At 31.9% G+C, this 19826-nt stretch overlaps 1 protein-coding gene across 1 annotated transcript in view; it reads left to right on the top strand.

The window, feature by feature from the left end:
• Positions 1-19826, top strand: part of LOC136978694 (C2 domain-containing protein 2) — a 172585-nt gene that overhangs the window by 128946 nt on the left and 23813 nt on the right. Inside the window, exon 16 of the mRNA XM_067274458.1 lies at positions 8186-8386. Coding sequence (XP_067130559.1) covers positions 8186-8386 — 201 coding nt within the window. The remainder of the gene's footprint in view (positions 1-8185; positions 8387-19826) is intronic.

Raw genomic sequence — 19826 nt, 5'->3', positions numbered from 1 at the left:
AATTGCAAATCTTTTTCTATCAGTGTTTTATAAAACAATTTATATAGCATATTTCTTGAAAATGTTATCCAGAAAATATTCAACCAATTGACAGTTTATCAGGATTTTTTGTTCTTTTCAAAATTGTTTCCTCCAGAGGTTTGGTTGAATAGAAGTCTTTACTTTTCACTTTATATACTAAAAATGCATTATGTTTGTGACATTTCTATATTAATTTGTAATAATTCTGGGGAATATACAGAAAAGTGGACTTGCCTCACTTTCAAAATCAACTCACAATAAATATCATTGACAATATAAATTACAAGTAACAAATTTACACTGATATTAAAAAATACGTATTATGAATTGATTAAAAACATAAATTTTATGTTAATTTGTAATAAAAATCAGCTTTAACTATTTTTATTTTTCAAAAAATGGACGTGCCCCACTTTCAAAGTCAATGGCTGAAATAAAAATTTGCTTTGTCTTTTAAAAAATTCTGTTATATTTAAAAAACATAATTGTGCCAACTGTTTAACAATGTTAAAAACTACTAATTTTAAAGTTCAAGAAAATGAATACACATAAATTGAAATATGCCATTTCTCTTGAATATTATATTTCAATTTCAATATTTTATATTTTTATGTCTGTAGTAAAAGTTATTAGTTTTGAACTTTTTGCAAATATATGTATTGTATATTTTTAATTTGTAACTGTTGCATAATATTGTTCTGTTCTACCATTTTTATTAAATTTTGGTATTGTGATTGCCTGAAAAAGAAAAATTTAATTTATCCAAAGTACTGCCATTATGTAAAGTTTGTATATATTTGTATCTAAAGTTTATATATATTTACCTTGAACATTACAGTTAATTTTTAACATCAGTAATAATAAAATGCATATACATTCACGGATCTAGCAACTCTTGTTTGCTTATTTTATTTTATTGTCATTTAATTATTAAAAAACAAATTTGTGTACAGTACTATATGATAAATGATTGATATACTGATATTTTCCTGAAAAAGTAGTATAAGATCCTTTGAAAATCTATTAAAATATACATCTATTGCTTAAATTTACATTTGTAATTCTTTTTTGTTCAATGCTTGCTGCACCTGATTACATATATATATTCTTACAGATAGATATATATAAGAATTTTTATAAAATATATAATTTGATATATTAAAAAAATTTTCTACTCCTTAAAATTTATAGCCTTGGGCTCCTATTTACTAGTCTTATCAGAAATCCACTCCAGTATGACACTAGCTATTCTAATATAAATTGCTTAGAATGTGAATTCAGCATGGATTTATTGTCTATCGCTGTAGTGAACAAGCATTCTGTTCAGTGCTAGGATCAGTTTTATAAAATTCAATCATAAATTTTGACATCAAATTTTTCATGTTCAGGGTGATCATCAGATGAAATACAGTAATACATGTACCTCAGTTTTCGTTGACTTTGGTTATCGTCCATTTTGGTTTTTGTCAATTTTTCCCATGAAAAATTTGTCTTGGGTTTTGTTGTCGTGCCCACCTGACCTTGCTGCTAATTTTGCAAAAATAAAGGGCAGCCCATATGTTTTCCTGCTCAGAGTATGTTTCTCATTGTGTGAGCATTATCCCCCCCCCTGCATTCAGCCAAAATTTTATTGCTTTCCTTTCCTTTTAGCTTCATCATGCATGGGACCAATGAAAGTTTCCAGAGCCAGCAGCCTTTCGAATGTCATGTTAAATGTTAATTTATTCTTTAAATTAGTCTTTTATATTCATTTTATTTTAATTTTTTATTGTGTTTTGTATTAAATTCTATATTTATTCTCTATAAAATGTGTTTTTGGTATGTATTTTGGAGTGTCTAGAACGAATTAATTGGATTTACATTGATTGTCTATAACAAATTAATTAGATTTACATTGATTCATATAGAAATAATCACCTCCATTTTTGTCAGTTTCAGATTTTGCCAATTGTTTTCGGATGGATTATCGATGAGAACCAAGGTATCACTGTATCAAAGAGGAAATCAGTTGTTATTTTCCTATAACTTTATTGTATATATCATCATTTGCAGAATATCAGAAATGTTTAAGCTTTCTTTTAATAATTCATCATATACTGTTTCTCTTTTGATTCTGTATGCATTTTTAACAAATGTTTTTTATTGTTGTTTATGATAGTTCAGAATATAAGAAATAAATACAGGGTTCCTACGCACCTGGAAAGTCAGGGAAAGTCAGGGATTTTCATTCGTTTTGGAAAAAGTCATGGAAAGTCAGGGAATTTGTCGAAAATTGTCAAAAAGTCAGGGAATTTGTCGAAAACTGTCAAAAAGTCAGGGAATTTGTCTCCTTAACTGCCTTGTTGATTTCGTTTGCTGAATATGGCTGACTAAGCGTAGCCATCTGCAGGCGGAAGAAGTAATGCTGCAATATTTAATAAGAAAATATACTAGAATCCGTTTTGAATCTGAAATGGCTCTTTTCACCGTTCTAACGCCATATAATTTTACATATATAAATAAACAACAACTAACCCGTTACATATAAAGATCAACAACTGCCGAATTATCGGGCTAGCAAATGGCTATAGTAATATTAATAATTAAAGTTAATTTGCTACTAGAGTTAGGCGTTAGGCGCCATCTCTTGCTAAATTTAATAATTAGAATTTTAATTAAATAATTTAAATAAATTTAGGCCTAACTGGAAGAAAAGAATCGGCCCGAAGCAGGATTCGAACCCGCAATGTAATGACCGTCGATGGTGGTATAGTAATCTTATATCAACTGGAAGGGAAGATCGGAGCGAAGGTCCGGGTAGCGTAACTAGTAACGTGTCTGCACGGATAGCAGAAGTTGCGGGTTCGAATCCCGCTTCGGGCCAATTCTTTTCTTCCAGTTAGGCCTAAATTTATTTAAATTATTTAATTAAAATTCTAATTATTAAATTTAGCAAGAGATGGCACCTAACGCCTAACTCTAGTAGCAAATTAACTTTAATTATTAATATTACTATAGCCATTTGCTAGCCCGATAATTCGGCAGTTGTTGATCTTTATATAATTTTACAGTTGTGAATTAATAACAGGATAAACTACTATTATGTAATAGTGTTTAATTTTTAAGTTTAATAATTCAGCGATTATAAAAAGATGAATTTGTTAATTAGAATAAAAAATAACTAATTAAAAATTAGTTTACAAACTTTTAAAACTTGAAATCGTAATTTATTAGATTGTTCACTTCAAAATAGCTAAACATATCAGTAAAAATCCGTGATTTAGTTGTTTTTCACGTTTAAAACATTACTATACAACATAAAAAATTATAAATAGCTACCTGACATTTACAGTAAAATGCTGGTGCCGACTAGTAGTTTTTTACATGTGTTGTTACAACTTTCCTTGAAAAGAACTCTACTGCAAGCGTATTTTTCCCCCTCTCCCGTTAATTTCTGCAACTTCGATACATAGTTTAATAATTAGTTTAACAGAAATAATGTTGGGTAACAAATATCCACTGATTTTGGCAAATTTAGGCATCATACTTGTAATAGATATACTGTAGTTATCGTTTTGAAAATCATCTAGATAATCCGATAGTTTAACCAATGTTAACTTGCTTATAATTAATTATAAATTTAAAAAGCTGGTAAATTTTTAAAAAAATTAATTAAATTACTAAAAAATTAAAATAAATTTGATTATCTTTTGTGCGAAACAACAACAAAACAATTTTTATAGTTATGTTGCAAAAGAAAAAAATTTGTAGTTACGATTCTATGCGCTGAACTTCTATATTTTATTAACATATAATTGTAATTTCGTTTGATGTTTATTTCTGTACACTCAAACCTGTTTTTGTGCGGTATATGAAAATTTCAATCAAATTGGAACATAATTGACTTCTGTAAAATTTTTTAAAACTCTATTGGATGTTTTCTATGACATCAAGTTTTTTCATTTTTTATTAAGTAAAATTTTTTTCTCTTACCTTTTTTTCGGTCCCCTGGTATTTTAATAGCATAAAAATCAGAAATATTGTGTTAAATGTAGACTGCAGGTGTGAAATATCACGCCTTGTTAAATGAAAGAATAACACTTCCTGCAGCTATATTTATCAAATAAAAGTATTTTTTAACGATTACTTTAAACTTTTTATATAGTTTTTCTGTAAAACCACTTTTTGCGGGAATTATTTCCCGGCAAATTTTTTTAATGTTAGATTCGTATTTAAGTGGAAATAATTAATATAAAAAATAAACTTCTTAGAGGAATTTTTCCCCCATTAGAGATTGCAGAAAAAGGCCCAAGGAGTTAAAGAAGCAATTCCTAGTTATTTCGTACGATTTTGAGTTATTTTTCACGTGAGACTTTTTTTATGCGATCCCTATTCACCGCATAAAAAAAAATACTTTTTGTGTTGCGAAAACTATTTTTTATAGCTACTCGTGCGTTTTTTTAATGCGTTTTCTTTTATGTGGTCCTTATCCACCACACAAAAACAGGTTTGAGTGCATTTATTTTATTTATTTAAATTCTATACATTTTAAGAATCCTAATTTTCGTAATACTATGACGTCATAGAAATACAAGTCTCACTAAAATAGAAAAACGTAAAAAAATTAAATTATTAGATGAAAAAAAAGGAATGAGTAAAAATTTTTTTATAGAAACTTGAGAAATAGTCAAGACAGTGCAGCTCTCAAGATTGATCATTTGGATTGGAGTTGGATTTTCCATTGTTTGAAAAGACAATGTATACTTCTGTGAACTCGGATTCTTCGATTGACGTAAGTAAATCGGAGAATCCATTAGATCCCCATCATAAAGTGTGGGTGATGGTCCGAAACCAATCCAGGAAACGATTGAGGGCTACCTTTTCCTTCCACAAATTAACAGTTGCCTTTCAAAAGGAGGACTTTTCTAACTCAGGAAAAACACGAGTGATATATGTTAGTGCTAGACATCAAACAGAAATCAAATGAACTTTCCTTTCCGGATTGTTCACTGAACATTGCTCCGGATTCCACTACCACCACTATGAACTTAAGACGAGAAACGAAGACAACTTTAGCTATATTGTAAGCATATTTTTACAATAAACGGGTTAAATGGTAAAGAGGTGTCTTCGTCCGTCTGTACCATGTTTCCCACAACTTATTAGTCCCTCGACTTTCCTGACGTTGCGAGAATTAACTTTATCCCTTTTATTTTCCCAAAGGAAAAGAGTCATCATATCTCACAAGTGAAATGTGAAGTTTCAAATCTTATGTTCTAATTGACGTTTGAAATTATGTTAAACCTGAGGAAGGCTATTTAAGATTGCTGAAAACATTAGTTCATTTATTAAAATTTGCTATAAAAGTGAGAAAGATGGTTTGTGATATGATTTGCAATAATTATAAGATTTGTAATTAAGGGTTAAAATAGATAAATTTTGTCTGCATTCTTAAGAAAATTTTATGCAAAGACAAAATTTAATGCGAAATTAAATAATAAATAAAAATTATTAAAAATAATTATTAAAACTCTGGCCTTTACACCAAAACCAAAATCAAAATGGCGGCAACAAAACATTTTTTTTCTTTTAATGAGTTGCCAATTCAGCTAATTTTTTGCTAGATTTAGTGGATTTGTTAGAGAAGCTATAGTAAAAACTTACACCTATCCCTCTTTATATACAATCTATTTTTACACCATTTTGAAATAATGTGGTTGACAAAAGAAAACTATTTCTTTTTTTACATAATCGATTTTTTTTATGAGGGAACAAATGCTTTATTTGAAAATTTTTAAATTTAACTTTTTGTTAAAATTATGTTGCTGTTTAAAAAAAGTTACTCTTTTTGTTGAAAGATTTTAAAATTATGTGTTTCTAAGTCAAGAGTTCATTTTAAGTACAGTACAGTACTATTTGTATATCAAAGCATAAAATCAACAAACAGTATTCTATCTTGTATTTACTAGATTTACATACAAATAATATTGATAAATAATGATAAAATAAAAAGCTCATGTTTCATTTGTAAATTGCTTATTTTTTCATTACATTGAAGTTGTGGATTCTATCATACATTTTTCTACAGGATGTATGCATACTGTATTTTTTTAATGTGGCAGTCTTTGAAACATACAACTAGGCAAAAAGAGGGATAGATATACTCAATGTTCGCAGTACATAAAATGCTGTTTTATTATGTCGATATTCCATATTGTAAGAAATGTGAGGGTCTGGGAATTTGGACAAAGTTGGTCAGGGAAAATCAGGGAAAGTCAGGGAATTCAAAACAAAAATTTGAGTAGGAACCCTGTAAATAAATAATACAGTTAAAGCTGTCACTTTTTTAATAATGTATGTTTAGAATAATGTCAGCTGATCCTCTGTTAGTAAAATTGCATATGGTAATACTTATGAGAATGTTTGGCTAGCTGAAATAGGTCTTGCAATATAGTCTGATACTTGATACTTGATACTAGATCTGATACTTGATACTTGATAGTAATCCATATAGAAATATGAGAATTCATTTGGGGTGAATTTAGGAATAAGATGTAATTTGAAATCTTTGCATTCTTTAAGATCATTATTATTTTATCATTTATTTTATTATCTTAGAATGCTTTATATAAATAGGACTAAGATTTGCATTGATTAATATATTAACTGTTTTCATGATTAAAATTTTTAATCTTAAGCTTAAAATTAATCAAATACTGAGTGGATTTGGGAATAAAATGTAATTTGAGATTTTATCTTCAGAGCCACCTGAAATGGATTTTCATCTTTTACATGGATTATGAATTGTAATTTATGAAATAAAAGGTAAATTATCAGAATATATAGCATCTGGCTAAATATTTCATTAGAAGAAACCACTAGTCTATTGTATGTAACTGTTGGTTACTACTGAAAAAATTAGCATTGAATTTCTAGATTGTTCATCTTAATCTTTCTTTCTTAAAGTTAAGTAAACTTCAAAGACAATAAATACGTTCAAATCACATTCTATTCAATAAAGATCAATGAGAAGATTAATAATAATCTTAGCATTTCAAAAATTTTTTGAATGATTGATAATTTAGATTTATTGGGTAATCATAAAAATGATATATTGAAAGCTAACAAAAATTAATTTTGTTTCAAAGAAATAATTTTTTTTGTTAACAAATCAGACTTACTATCCTTTGGAATAATCATGATTGCTTGTTTGTTTGTGTGTGTGTATTTTATAAGGATTGAAATTTTTAATTATAGCAATACTGTATGAATAATATAAAAGACAAAATTTAATGTGTACATAGATGAAACAATGACAAGTGATGAGTGAGTCACTATAGTTTTTATGATATATATTGATCTACATCTGCATCAATGGATTAAGGTAAAGTTCTGTACATTATTATGAGCAGGCAATGATATTATCATATAGAGAGATAAGGATCAAATATCTATTTTATATAGTAATTAGCCAAATTAAACTTTCTTTCTTGGCAATTTAAGGTAGATTTTCTTATTAGCTTTCATGAAAATTTTTACTGTTGTTTAGTTCTTTCCAAAATTGATCATCTTGTAAACTAAAAGAGCTAGTGTTAAAAAGATATCTTAGCTGCTTTCTTCAAATAAATTTTCTTCGGAGCTATAAATCATTCAAAATCATTGCTGTTATCACAAAAGATGGATAAGTTGATGTTACCAAATTGTAAATTTACAGCATTATATATTCAGATTCTTTATTAATAATGTATGTGTTTTTATATTTCTTGTTATAAATTTCAGTTTTACTAATAATGCTTGTTTAATGCAATTTAATTTTTAATACTGATGATCATCTAATATATAAAAAATGTAACAAGACATTTAAAGAAAATATATTTCTTGTTAGACTATACATACAAATGAGTCCAAATCCTTCTGTCCTTTCACACACTTGTAGATTTGTTATTGCCTCTACAAGCGTGTGAAAGGACAGAAGGTTTTGGACTCATTTGTATGTATAGTCTAACAAGAAATATATTTTCTTTAAATATGAATTCCTCCTGGCATTTTTTAATGTAATTTAAGAAGACATTTGTGTATGCATATATCCCACATATAAATTGATTATTGTGATATGAAGATTTTATTTTATTTTATAGATATATTTCATATAGAATATTCAAATTCTAAAAATTACTTTCATTAGTTCATAGATCCCGACCAAAAGAAAAAAGATCTTTAATGGGTACTTTGAGAAGAAGATTAAGTTTACGGAAAACCAGATCAAAATCTATGGAACAAAAAGCTGATAAAGATGAAACTAGAGTGCCAAGTAGCCGCAGTGTTTCAGCTGATCGTTCTCGATCTATGCCAGAGTCAAGAGAAACATCGTCATTAAGATCATCGGGCAAGTATTTTATTTTATTAACAAAATTTATATTGTTATTGATTATCATTCATGAGATATTCGTGATGAATTGTAACATTATAATCATATCAAACCTATTCCCAACAGTTGAAAATCTGAAACAGATAACATTTATCCTAACTAGAAAAAATAATTAGTAAAAACATTATATACATCTAATCTAAGAATATAATTATAGAAGTTTTAAATGAAATGCAATATCTATCATATTCATTTCATAAAAATTAAGTAAAATAAAACACTCAAACATAAATGTTTGAATAATTTTTTACACTAGATTTTTGATTTCTGTCAAAAACTTAAATTTTATGTATATGGTTATTAAATACAGAATTTTAAAACCTGTTATGTAAAGATATAAATTTTATAACTGCAGTCAAAAGTTTTTATATAATTTACATCCTCCAATTAAAAACATTTTACAAAACATAATAAATATTTATTATAAATAGAAATTTTGAATTTATAAAATTATTCAGTTTGTCAATCCATCACTGTCAGTGCTCAGTTGTTTCAAAGATTTCCAAAAGCAGCTAAGAATTAGTTTTAAAAAATGACTTTTCACTGTTTACACAGAATTGTGACAAATACAAAGCAGGGCATTTAAACCTGAAAAAAAATTAAAGATTGCCAAATCAAAATGTTGCAGAGGAAAATGTTTAAAATAAAATGTGTTTGTTTTGAAGGCAAAAGGATAACAGGTTTATTTATTTTGAGCATGATTTCAAGGTTGCATCAAGGTCAACTTGTTATTTTCGAATGAAAACATATTTTTTGTAGTGGCAGTTGAATGTATGCAAAATAATATAACTTTTACCTGAAAGATTTTTGTTTATTGCTTACATTTAAATTTTAAAGAGAGGCTAACAACATTTTTTTTTTCCAATGTAGAAACTAATATTTTTATTAGTAATATACAAAAATTCAATTTTAATGAGTAAATTAAGCTAACAAGTGTTCAAAATATTGACCTTCAATCCTAACAATTTTTAAATATGTTCAAAAAATTATGGAAAAATTCCTGAAGAAAAGCTTTTAGTTTGTCACCATCCCTTGCCTGTTTTTATACATTACCATGTACTTTTGTAAATAAATAAATATTTATTGTATTTATACAATAATAAATACGTTTTTTTATTATATATACTTGTGTATATGTGTATAAATATAAATTGTTATACTTTTGACACTAACAGCTCCATCATTAATTTTCAGACAGAATAAATACAAAATTGCTATTAAATTTTGTATAAGATACTATTATGTTTTTATTAATAAAAGCTATCATACAGTTTCATAAAGAAACTGTATGATACTTTTACTTCCATACATAACATGCAATATCATTAATACTATGTATACATAAAATTATAGAGTTTTAAGTAAATTTATATAAAGTATTAATACAGAATAGATATAAACAAAATATATGTAAATATTTTTTATATTTGGAAAAATAAATATGAATTCTTATGGGATTCTAGGTGGAATACTTTTAATAATAAATTTTATTGTCATATAATAATTCATTGTAGAAAAAAAGCCTTTAGAAATATGACTACTCTTTTGCATTTATATTGATAAAAGCCTGATGTACTTGTTAACTAATTGCATTTATATAAAAAATTGCATGTATATGTTGCATGCATTTATTTAGTATAATCATTATAGTAGTATTGCACAAATGTGAATAATTTACTTTATATGTATATATGTATTGTAGTTATTTTATTTATTTATTTTTTACTTTTATTCATGCATTGCTGAGAATTTTGTGATAAAGGTAAGAAAAGATGATGTACAAAATATATAATAGCACGGAGTATATGTTGATTTTATTGTTTATAATTAAAATTGCATGAATGTTTGAATGTTTAAATGTGAAATTATAAACGTTTGGTAATTTTGTGAACTTTATCCATTGAAAATTTTTTGCACATATTATTAAATAATTAAAAGCATAAAATTTTCAAAACAATCACTCACATTTATTTATTTTACTTTCATATGTATTCACTTAATAATTATCTAAATCAAACACATTAAAATAAAAATATTATCAAATTGTATCTTTAACTAGAAACTAATGAGTAATATGGTATGATTTACAATTAGTTAATACAAAAATTTTACTTGCAAAATTTTTTAAATTAAAAACTTGTTTGAATTATTTTGAAATACTGTTTTACTTTCTATAAATATTACAGTGTAATCCTAATTATCTCAGATAATGTGGACCAATGCTATGTTGGATACCTATAAACTCATATAAAATGGACAGTTTTTCATTTCAAATTAAAAATTATGAACATAAAAAATTTATATGGATTACTTTTAAACTTATTTTTATATCTTAGTAAATTTTATCTTATATAAGAATAATGTCTTTTACATCATTTATTATACAGCTAATAAGGTATAATAGTTTTAAGAATAAAAATGTGTATTATTGTACTGTAGTTATATTTTAAGTTGAATGGTTTGTTTCACATTAAAGTTAAATAATAAAAGATAACAGAAACAAAGTTATTTGTTTCTGTTATCTTTTATCTGTTATCTGTTACTATTTTAAACTTTCTTAAAAAGTCCTTTAGAGATTTTATTTTATATTGGTTTCTCTCTTTTTGTCACAATGCTCCAGAATTATATAAGCATCATTTTTCATGATTGGGGACAAATTGTCCCAGATATATCAGATTCCATCTCTCACCACCTAGCCATCTTCATTGTGGGTCTGGCCAATTTCCAAAGGATGGGCATGGAAAAAAGCTGACTGCCTTTAGAGTGGAAAGAGTTTAAAAAAACACTTTAGCTTCAGCCATAGCTCAGTGCATTCACAGCAAAGCTTTTATAAATTATCAGAAAAGTGGTGTATTCAATTACAGGCTTGCCTTGCATAAGACAGAACCTCAGATAGTCAGGGGTCTATTGTATTATAATTACTATGCCATTGACAGTGTAGTGATTGGAAGGACTGAAGATAAACTTTAAGTTCACTGTTCATTGGAGTTCTTTTCATTTTGTGTTCCTGCACGGGGAATACTCTAAAGATCGAGTACTTCCCCACAATACAGTATCTGCATGTACCAATGAATATCAATTGGTTTTTGTCAAAAATTGGACAACACTATATCACTCTTGCTTCATGCACAGCTCAAGAGGTATTGCCATTTTATCAGTCCATTATTTTATATTCTTACACATCAACAGTGTTGCCAGTGGCATTTACTGTGGTCTCTGACTTGGAAATGTCATGTGTCAAAATTACTATGCTATTACTCATTCTCCCAACTTTCGGTGGCATTTTTTCAGATTTCTATTGAATGTGTACCTTGTGTGTATATATATATAGAGTAACAACATACTAATTATTATTATTAAAGTCATGTGCTAATAATAATGATAATAATAATAATAATAATAATAATAACTCTCCCGTGGTCACCACCTGGTCGTGGTGGGAGAGCCCAGTAATTTTACTGATCCATAGGGCAATGCAGGCTGGAGCACAAGCTCCTGGTAGGGACACCCATGCCAGTAAGGCCTATGGGGAGAAATGAAGCTAAGAGTGACCACACCCACATTCTGTGGAGATATTTATTATGGTAATAACTAGATCAAAGTGTGATACCGGCTCGGACGTCGCCCGGGTTAACAAGGTCCGCGTTCGTGGGTTAGGCAGAGGCTCACGTTCGAAAAATAGGCCACAGTCTCCCTTGGTTACCGGTGGCGAAAGCAGCACCGGCCCAAGCATGGCTACTGCAATGCCCTCAACAGATGTGAGGAACAAATCCAACCTTGGTGTTTCTGTGGCAATGCATCCACAGACCACAAAGGCTGGAAAACCACGCCAACGGATGAAATGGACAGTAGAAATGAACGAGTTTATCATCCGTACTTACTACACCATCACAAAACTCGAAACAAACACGACAGCATACAGACAACAACTACACCATAAATTCACACAACAATATCCTCACCTCACTGTCACCGAACAAAGGGTTGTTGATCAAAAAAGAACAATTATACACAACAACCTTATTCCACAAACAACACTTGAACTTATCAAACAACAGGTTGCTGATCAAATACATCAACAGACAGAAACATCTAACATTAATGAAGATCATGTAACCTGTCAGGATAATCCAGCAACAAGCATTGATAATAACACACATACAACAATTACCACTAATGATACTACAGACACTTCCTCATCCATCACTGATAACATAGACTTGGATTTAGTTAATACACTCTCACTTATATTTCAGGAAACACTCACTAAATATACAGGCACAGATCCCACACAAAGACCACGAATACCAAAAATCAACACGTCAAAGGAAGTAGGAAAAACACTAAATTATGTAAACACTCACTTAATACCACACTACATTCATTCAATTTCTACACTCGCAGACATTCATACATTAGTTTATGCTGGGGCAGTCACAGTAGTGACACACCATGGACTGAAAGTACAGTCACAGACAAATACACAGAAAACACAATACTATCACAAGCCTGCCTGGCAGAGAAGAATAGAAATACAAATAAATGACATTAGACAGCAATTAGGCAGGCTGACACAATACACTAAAAGCAACATAACACCCAAATTAAGAAAACAGCTCAAAAACATTTTTAAGAAAATAAAAACACATACAAAACATGAACATCACAACACACACATTACAGAATACATTGATACACTAAAACAAAAACTTGCTGCCAAAGCACGTAGACTCAAACGATACAAAACATGTACACTACGAAAACAACAAAATAAATTATTTACAAACAATGAAAAACTCTTTTACAGACAAATTAATAACAAAGCAAACACTGATACACAGCACAGTGGCACACCAACAGAAGAAGAACTCACAACATATTGGTCTTCTCTTTGGTCCAGTGCTGTCACGCACAATGCTGATGCAGGCTGGATCGAGGAGGAGAACAGAAACTTGCACAACATACCAACTATGCCCTGTGCTGAAATAAACATACATGATTTCCAATACACTGTTAACAGAACACACAACTGGAAGACACCTGGTGTAGACAACATTCACAATTTCTGGTACAAAAAGTTTACATCACTGCACCAGGAACTAGCTAAACACCTAACACACATCATCATCAATCCACAAGACATGCCAAATTTTCTTACTCAGGGCATCACCTACATGAAACCTAAAAACAACAATACCACAGACCCCACACAATACAGACCAATTACATGTCTTCCAACACTCTACAAATTATTGACATCCTGTATTGCAAACAAAATATACAAACACGTTGAAGAACACGACATTCTAACGGAACAACAAAAAGGTTGCCGTAGAAATCACAAGGGATGCAAAGAACAGTTACTCATAGATTCAGTCATTCTACGGCAAGCACACAAACAACACAGAAACATACACATGGCATATATAGACTACAGAAAAGCATTCGACAGTGTTCCACACAGTTGGCTGCTACATATTCTACACATGTACAAAATACATCCATCACTCATTACATTCTTCCAAAACACTATGCAGCACTGGAGAACAACACTACATCTCAGGGTTCAGTAACACTTCCATACAAACAAACCAAATTTTTATTAGGCGAGGAATATTTCAAGGAGATTCCTTGAGTCCTCTCTGGTTCTGCCTAGCCTTGAACCCATTATCCAACATGTTAAACAACACACAATATGGCTACAATATCAGGCATGAAAAAACAACACAGTATACACTGTCACATCTCATGTACATGGATGACATAAAACTTTATGCATCCACACAAAAACAACTTCATCAACTCCTACAAATCACACATTCATACACCAAGGACATACAAATGGAATTTGGCCTAGATAAATGCAAAACACTTCACATAGAAAAAGGAATCCTGAAGAAAGAAGATTTTGCACTTGGAAATGGAGACATTATTGAATCCATGGAAGAGGGCGAGTTCTACAAGTATTTAGGATTCCAACAGGCCAAACTAACAGAACATACACAAATAAAGCAAAGATTAATTAAAGAATACCAAAGTAGGTTAAATGCTATTCTCAGAACACAGTTAAATGCAAAACACACAGTTAAAGCAATAAACACATATGTCATCCCAGTACTCACATATTCTTTTGGAGTTATACATTGGACTCACACAGATCTTGAGCAACTCCAAAGGAAAACAAGAACAACACTTACTAAGCATAAACAACATCATCCTAAATCCGCCACAGAAAGATTAACCCTTCCACGTAAAGATGGCGGACGTGGCCTGATTGACATAGTTAACCTTCACTACAAACAAATACAGTCACTGCGAGAGTTTTTCTACAAAAAACAAGAAACATCACAATTACATAAAGCAGTAACTCTAGCAGACTCGAATAACACACCATTAAACTTACACTCACATCATATGGACACAACACAACATATAAAAAGCATAGACACCATTAAGCAATCGTGGGCTCGAAAGGCACTCCATGGCAGGCATCCTTATGATCTGGCCCAGGATTTTGTTGACAAAACTGCGTCAAACAGCTGGTTAGCTCGGGGATGCCTCTTTGGGGAGACGGAAGGCTTCATGATTGCCATACAGGATCAGGTCATAAATACTAAAAACTACAGAAAACACATACTCAAAGATGCAACACTCACAAATGACACATGCAGAAAATGTCACATCATGCCAGAAACTATACAACACATCACCTCTGGTTGCAAGCTCTTGGCACAAGACAGATTATTTACACAGACATAATCAAGTAGCAAATATAATACACCAAGAGCTGGCAAAGAAACACAAATTAGTAGACATCCACGAACCATACTACAAATACATTCCACAGACAGTATTGGAAAACAACACGCACAAAATGTACTACGACAGAGCCATAATCACAGATAAAACAATTTACCACAACAGACCAGACATCACACTCATTGACAAACACAATAAAATCACATACATTATAGACATATCCATTCCAAACACTCACAATATACAAAACGCATGCACTGAAAAAATTAGCAAGTACACAGAACTTGCCCAGGAAATAAGGCATCTGTGGAGGATGGATAGGGTGCTTATTGTACCTGTTGTTCTCTCCTCTACAGGTGTCATACCACACACACTACACAAAAGCCTGGGCACATTACAATTGAATAGAAACACATACATCACACTACAGAAGGCCACTATATTGAATACATGTCATATTGTGAGAAAATTCCTGAATACAGACACACACACTGATACACTTTTTTAATTTCTGTTTTGGTTACTATGCCTTGACTTTGGTCCGGCATAGTACACAGCCACCGGTGTTAACCGAGTATATCTCACTTAACCCAACATAATAATAATAACTCTCCCGTGGTCACCACCTGGTCGTGGTGGGAGAGCCCAGTAATTTTACTGATCCATAGGGCAATGCAGGCTGGAGCATAAGCTCCTGGTAGGGACACCCATGCCAGTAAGGTCTATGGGGAGAAATGAAGCTAAGAGTGACCACACCCACATTCTGTGGAGATATTTATTATGGTAATAACTAGATCAAAGTGTGATACCGGCTCGGACGTCGCCCGGGTTAACAAGGTCCGCGTTCGTGGGTTAGGCAGAGGCTCACGTTCGAAAAATAGGCCACAGTCTCCCTTGGTTACCGGTGGCGAAAGCAGCACCGGCCCAAGCATGGCTACTGCAATGCCCTCAACAGATGTGAGGAACCAACCCAACCTTGGTGTTTCTGTGGCAATGCATCCACAGACCACAAAGGCTGGAAAACCACGCCAACGGATGAAATGGACAGTAGAAATGAACGAGTTTATCATCCGTACTTACTACACCATCACAAAACTCGAAACAAACATGACAGCATACAGACAACAACTACACCATAGATTCACACAACAATATCCTCACCTCACTGTCACCGAACAAAGGGTTGTTGATCAAAAAAGAACAATTATACACAACAACCTTATTCCACAAACAACACTTGAACTTATCAAACAACAGGTTGCTGATCAAATACATCAACAGACAGAAACATCTAACATTAATGAAGATCATGTAACCTGTCAGGATAATCCAGCAACAAGCATTGATAATAACACACATACAACAATTACCACTAATGATACTACAGACATTTCCTCATCCATCACTGATAACATAGACATGGATTTAGTTAATACACTCTCACATATATTTCAGGAAACACTCACTAAATATACAGGCACAGATCCCACACAACGACCACGAATACCAAAAATCAACACGTCAAAGGAAGTAGGAAAAACACTAAATTACGTAAACACTCACTTACTACCACACTACATTCATTCAATTTCTACACTCGCAGACATTCATACATTAGTTTATGCTGGGGCAGTCACAGTAGTGACACACCATGGACTGAAAGTACAATCACAGACAAACACACAGAAAACAAAATTCTATCACAAGCCTGCCTGGCAGAGAAGAATAGAAATACAAATAAATGACATTAGACAGCAATTAGGCAGGCTGACACAATACGCTAAAAGCAACATAACACCTAAATTAAGGAAACAGCTCAAAAACATTTTCAAGAAAATAAAAACACACACAAAACATGAACATCACAACACACACATTACAGAATACATTGATACACTAAAACAAAAACTTGCTGTCAAAGCACGTAGACTCAAACGATACAAAACATGTACACTACGAAAACAACAAAATAAATTATTTACAAACAATGAAAAACTCTTTTACAGACAAATTAATAACAAAGCAAACACTGATACACAGCACAGTGGCACACCAACAGAAGAAGAACTCACAACATATTGGTCTTCTCTTTGGTCCAGTGCTGTCACACACAATGCTGATGCAGGCTGGATCAAGGAGGAGAACAGAAACTTGCACAACATACCAACTATGCCCTGTGCTGAAATAAGCATACATGATTTCCAATACACTGTTAACAGAACACACAACTGGAAGACACCTGGTGTAGACAACATTCACAATTTCTGGTACAAAAAGTTTACATCACTGCACCAGGAACTAGCTAAACATCTAACACACATCATCATCAATCCACAAGACATGCCAAATTTTCTTGCCCAGGGCATCACCTACATGAAACCTAAAAACAACAATACCACAGACCCCACACAATACAGACCAATTACATGTCTTCCAACACTCTACAAATTATTGACATCCTGTATCGCAAACAAAATATACAAACACGTTGAAGAACACGACATTCTAACAGAACAACAAAAAGGTTGTCGTAGAAACCACAGGGGATGCAAAGAACAGTTACTCATAGATTCAGTCATTCTACGGCAAGCACACAAACAACACAGAAACATACACATGGCATATATAGACTACAGAAAAGCATTCGACAGTGTTCCACACAGTTGGCTGCTACATATTCTACACATGTACAAAATACATCCATCACTCATTGCATTCTTTCAAAACACTATGCAGCACTGGAGAACAACACTACATCTCAGGGTTAGTAACACTTCCATACAAACAAACCAAATTTTTATTAGGCGAGGAATATTTCAAGGAGATTCCTTGAGTCCTCTCTGGTTCTGCTTAGCCCTGAACCCATTATCCAACATGTTAAACAACACGCAATATGGTTACAATATCAGACACGAAAAAACAACACAGTTTACACTGTCACATCTCATGTACATGGATGACATAAAACTTTATGCATCCACACAAAAACAACTTCATCAACTCCTACAAATCACACATTCATACACCAAGGACATACAAATGGAATTTGGCCTAGATAAATGCAAAACAGTTCACATAGAAAAAGGAATCCTGAAGAAAGAAGATTTTGCACTTGGAAATGGAGACATTATTGAATCCATGGAAGAGGGCGAGTTCTACAAGTATTTAGGATTCCAACAGGCCAAACTAACAGAACATACACAAATAAAGCAAAGATTAATTAAAGAATACCAAAGTAGGTTAAATGCTATTCTCAGAACACAGTTAAATGCAAAACACACAGTTAAAGCAATAAACACATATGTTATCCCAGTACTCACATATTCTTTTGGAGTTATACATTGGACTCACACAGATCTCGAGCAACTCCAAAGGAAAACAAGAACAACACTTACTAAGCATAAACAACATCATCCTAAATCCGCCACAGAAAGATTAACCCTTCCACGTAAAGATGGCGGACGTGGCCTGATTGACATAGTTAACCTTCACTACAAACAAATACATTCACTGCGAGAGTTTTTCTACAAAAAACAAGAAACATCACAATTACATAAAGCAGTAACTCTAGCAGACTCAAATAACACACCATTAAACTTACACTCACATCATATGGACACAACACAACATATAAAAAGCATAGACACCATTAAGCAATCGTGGGCTCGAAAGGCACTCCATGGCAGGCATCCTTATGATCTGGCCCATGATTTTGTTGACAAAACTGCGTCAAACAGCTGGTTAGCTCGGGGATGCCTCTTTGGGGAGACGGAAGGATTCATGATTGCCATACAGGATCAGGTCATAAATACTAAAAACTACAGAAAACACATACTCAAAGATGCAACACTCACAAATGACACATGCAGAAAATGTCACGTCATGCCAGAAACTATACAACACATCACCTCTGGTTGCAAGCTCTTGGCACAGACAGATTATTTACACAGACATAATCAAGTAGCAAATATAATACACCAAGAGCTTGCAAAGAAACACAAATTATTAGACATCCACGAACCATACTACAAATACATCCCACAGACAGTATTGGAAAACAACACGCACAAAATGTACTACGACAGAGCCATAATCACAGATAAAACAATTTACCACAACAGACCAGACATCACACTCATTGACAAACACAATAAAATCACATACATTATAGACATATCCATTCCAAACACTCACAATATACAAAACGCATGCACTGAAAAAATTAGCAAGTACACAGAACTCGCCCAGGAAATAAGGCATCTGTGGAGGATGGATAGGGTGCTTATTGTACCTGTTGTTCTCTCCTCTACAGGTGTCATACCACACATACTACACAAAAGCCTGGGCACATTGGAATTGAATAGAAACACATACATCACACTGCAGAAAGCCACTATATTGAATACATGTCATATTGTGAGAAAATTCTTGAATACAGACACACACTGATACACTTCTTTAATTTCTGTTTTGGTTACTATGCCTTGACTCTGGTCCGGCATAGTACACAGCCACCGGTGTTAACCGAGTATATCTCACTTAACCCAACATAATAATAATAACTCTCCCGTGGTCACTACCTGGTCGTGGTGGGAGAGCCCAGTAATTTTACTGATCCATAGGGCAATGCAGGCTGGAG

This window comes from Centruroides vittatus, unplaced genomic scaffold, assembly GCF_030686945.1.
Source record: "Centruroides vittatus isolate TY-2023 unplaced genomic scaffold, ASM3068694v2 contig_549, whole genome shotgun sequence".
Classification (NCBI taxonomy): Eukaryota; Metazoa; Arthropoda; class Arachnida; order Scorpiones; family Buthidae; genus Centruroides; species Centruroides vittatus.
The sequence above is the reverse complement of the archived record's forward strand: the minus strand, read 5'-3'. Positions and strand labels throughout refer to the sequence as shown.